This window comes from Olea europaea, unplaced genomic scaffold (assembly GCF_002742605.1).
Source record: "Olea europaea var. sylvestris unplaced genomic scaffold, O_europaea_v1 scaffold11605, whole genome shotgun sequence".
NCBI classification, from domain to species: domain Eukaryota; kingdom Viridiplantae; phylum Streptophyta; class Magnoliopsida; order Lamiales; family Oleaceae; genus Olea; species Olea europaea.
In genome coordinates this window covers 1-3,485 of record NW_019229007.1, presented here as the reverse complement: position 1 = coordinate 3,485, position 3,485 = coordinate 1, and the positions used below count along the sequence as shown (strand labels likewise).

General features: G+C 35.5%; 1 protein-coding gene across 1 annotated transcript; it reads left to right on the top strand.

Annotated features, from left to right (window-relative positions):
* Positions 1–446: 446 nt before the first annotated feature.
* LOC111373769 lies at positions 447–3,451 on the top strand. The gene is made up of 4 exons (XM_022996332.1): positions 447–590; positions 691–747; positions 828–1,073; positions 3,095–3,451. Exons 1-4 carry the CDS (start codon positions 522–524, stop codon positions 3,158–3,160), a joined length of 438 nt encoding a protein of 145 aa, XP_022852100.1. The 5' UTR covers positions 447–521; the 3' UTR covers positions 3,161–3,451.
* Positions 3,452–3,485: the final 34 nt, after the last annotated feature.

Sequence of the window (3,485 nt, the reverse complement as noted above, 5' to 3'; positions counted from 1 at the left end):
GGCAGGTGAGGAATGATGAATACACGATATTGTATAACATTAATAACTGTAGCTCTATAAATATTCAGCTAGGTAGACCAAAATAAAAACAGTACATGATATTTTATAGCATTAGTAGCTGTAGCTGTATAAATAGTCAGCCTAGTCTGGTGAGTGACCAAAATAAAATTTTTGCAATGATGTGTGAAGACATATGGGCCAAAGGCAAAAAGTGCAGAAGAGGGCATATGACGAATGGTGGATACATAATAATTGCCTAATAATGAATTAAGCAATGAAAGGGTAAGAGAAATTGGTTAGGTGATTGGAATCAACGTGAAATTCTATATACAACTAAATTTTTTTGGTTATTGATCTATAATAAGCTGCCAGTTGCCATTTAACCTTAAGTTTTGTCAGCTTGATAGATACTTCTTTGATTATCATTTTCTACACATTTTATATATACTTCAAATATCAATCAAGGTTGAAATAGATCTATGCATACGTGGTCATCTTTTGGTCATTAATTTTCTTTTCTGATGCTCAATAGGTCCCAGGACTTTAGTGCTGCGAACTTTGATGACCGAACCGTGATACTCTGTGATCAGGTATGGACTTATGTATCTTTTTGGGCTTCATCTTTTTCTCCATCATCACTAAGTTATCCTCGTTCAGGTGTTTTAATATAATATATTTTATCTTGTGTAGTGTGAGAAGGAATACCATGTTGGTTGTTTGCGGGAATCTGGGCTGTGTGATCTGAAAGTAAGTTTGAGATGTTTATTTCAACAGAGTATAGATCATTGGCCCTTTGGGATTAATTGATGTTTTACAAATTGGTACAGGAACTGCCCAAGGATAAATGGTTTTGTTGTAATGAGTGCCATAAGATTTATGTGGCACTTCAGAATTTTGCTTCCAGTGGACCTGAGGCGATTCCAGCTTCTGTGTTGGCTGCACTAGCTACGAAGCACGCGGAGAGAGGTCTAAGTGATAGTTATAGAAATGATATTCGCTGGCGAATTTTAAATGGAAAGAGTCGCTATCCAGAGCATTTATTGCTGCTTTCCCGTGCTGCAGCAATCTTTCGTGTAAGTTTTTCTCTTTTCCTTTTGCATCTCTTTACCTTTTGCTGAATATCTTCTACATTTGCTAACTTTTGCTTGAAAGGGTAGAATTTGGATTATAAGCTTGTTGGGAAGTATTTATAAATAGTTCAAATAGATGAAATTAGTCGTGCATAAGTGAGCCGTACTTGTGGATCTCATTAAATGTGTGGGTAAAAAGTGGTTTGCCTGTTTTGAAACATTAATCAAACATAGGCTATGATTGTAGAATTGATACACCGATGCAAGTATTTATAATACCTGCATTTATAATAGCCGAGTATAAAGTAGCTTTTCAATATTTAGTATTCTCGAGTACGGAGCGTTCTATTAGCTGGCCTTTTGTTTAAGCAATAAAAATTGAAGGCAGTCGACAATTTATGATTCTGTTTATTGAATTCTTAATTTTTTATTCACGTTATAGTTTGGTATTGATGTTCCTTCAAACCATAGCTGAAGACTGAATGGCAGGAATATTTGGCAGATTGAGAATCTTGTCCCACCATACTAACTAAAGTTAGGGATCTTGTTCTGTCATGAGTGTTAACTAAACGATGTAAAATTTTATGGGAAACTGCTAAATAAAACTCATGATTGATGCGCCACATAATTGAGATGGAAGAGAACATAGGGATGTTACTTCACGTTCATTAAATAATTTTTTTCATTTTGTTTACTTCTGCAACTACAAGAGCCAACTAGTATGTGTCTATGTTGTGAACTTGAACCGGCGGTTTGCTTCTTGGTGGGAAAAATTCTGCTTTGTTGTTGCTCATTTGTCAGAAACTACTGTTACCCTTCCTAGAAATTCTCTGTGCGCACATGCGCGCGGGCACGCAGTGGATACATATGAATGAGTGGGTAGGGAGGGAGGGAAGTGGGGAGACATATTGCAAAAATTTTTAGAATTTGAAAATAATATATACGTGCTTGGCAGAACAAGCTTATTGATTTCTGGATTTCAGAAGCCTATTTTGAGAAGTTAAAGATGTTCCATAAGTTACCATGGACTTGCACCAGAAGTCCAATTGTTACTAGTTTATTGCAATATGATGGCTTCTGGAATTACTTTTTGCAAAAATGAGATTTGAGGATCAGAGTCTAAGCTCTTGTAGATATATAGACTAGATTTCTGCAAAATTGAGATTGAGAGCCAAATTCATCTCCATGCTCTACCATCAATTTGTATAAAAAAATTTGCTGATTGAAGCGGCAATGTAGTCCCATTGGTTGAGATAGATTTCGGATTCTGATCAATTCAGAATTTAAGAAGTCATATAACATATTGCAGGTTTTAAGAAAGTGGTGTTGCTTGAAAAAGGAATTTTGTCATTTCCAACTGCTAATGTGTTCCTTGGATATCCCCACATTGAGCCAGAGTAGAGCAGTGCTTAGTCATTAGGTTAGCCAAAATATGACTTGGGAATGAATGCTGCACATTTCAATTGTCAAGGGAGAGAAGGTGTGTGGGGTTAGTGGGAGTCATTGATTACATCAGTTGTTTCTTTGGTTTGAATTAGAGCAATGCTTGACAACTTGAAGTAGAGTATTCAGTTACAAGGACCTTCTGAATTAATATATAACCTACTATATAACCGAAATGTTTAAATAGGATTTTGCATTTGGAAAAATCAGGAGAGGAGTTCTCATAAGTGCACTTATCAAATGTCTATGGGATAGTGTTATACTTCCTCTATCACAACCAAGTGCGCATGTTCCAATGGAATATTGTTTGGTTGCATATTCTTCGATATAGGAATATTTGCTATTCAATTTGCAAAATATCAGTAAGTTCCTCTAATTGATTGCATTTTTACAAATTGTGCGAGCAGAAAGCCAATATATTAGGTGGGTTCCACTCCTTGCATCTTCCACATATTTGGGCCTTACATTTGTTGTGAATTACTGGCACTCTGTTGACCTGGATAGTGTTCTTGGCATAGATATTCTTATGTACTTCCAAAGGAAGTCTTCTAATTTATTTTCATGTCCAATCCCTTCTGCAGGAGCGCTTTGATCCTATTGTTGCCAAAACTGGTCGGGATCTCATACCTGTTATGGTGTATGGGTAAGTTGCCACACTTTCATCCTCTGGTGTTTAGCTCATTATCTTTATGTTGATTAGAAACACGGTGATTGCTTAAAAGAACTTAGATTGGAGATTTTTTTGAACTTTGAAATTGTTAAACGGACAGGATCAATTTCAAAGCGTGAAGATCTTTTCTAGATTCTTTTTCTCCAACAGTAGAAAGATAGTTAAATGATTGCTTTCCCGATTTAAGAAATTTGTTCTCTAAGGCCTTTTTAGGTTTGAAATTTGTGTTTCACTAGGGTTTTTTAATAGAGGTTCGTGTTAAAAAAAAAAAAAAAAAAAAAAAAAAAAAAAAAAAAAAAACA

Bases quoted from the DNA above. Each gene is read 5' to 3' on its own strand.
- LOC111373769 (XM_022996332.1), top strand. From the start codon at position 522: ATGCTCAATAGGTCCCAGGACTTTAGTGCTGCGAACTTTGATGACCGA. The intron at 748-827 runs GTAAGTTTGAGA...AAATTGGTACAG, and splicing joins CTGGGCTGTGTGATCTGAAA to GAACTGCCCAAGGATAAATG. The intron at 1,074-3,094 runs GTAAGTTTTTCT...TCCCTTCTGCAG, and splicing joins GTGCTGCAGCAATCTTTCGT to GAGCGCTTTGATCCTATTGT.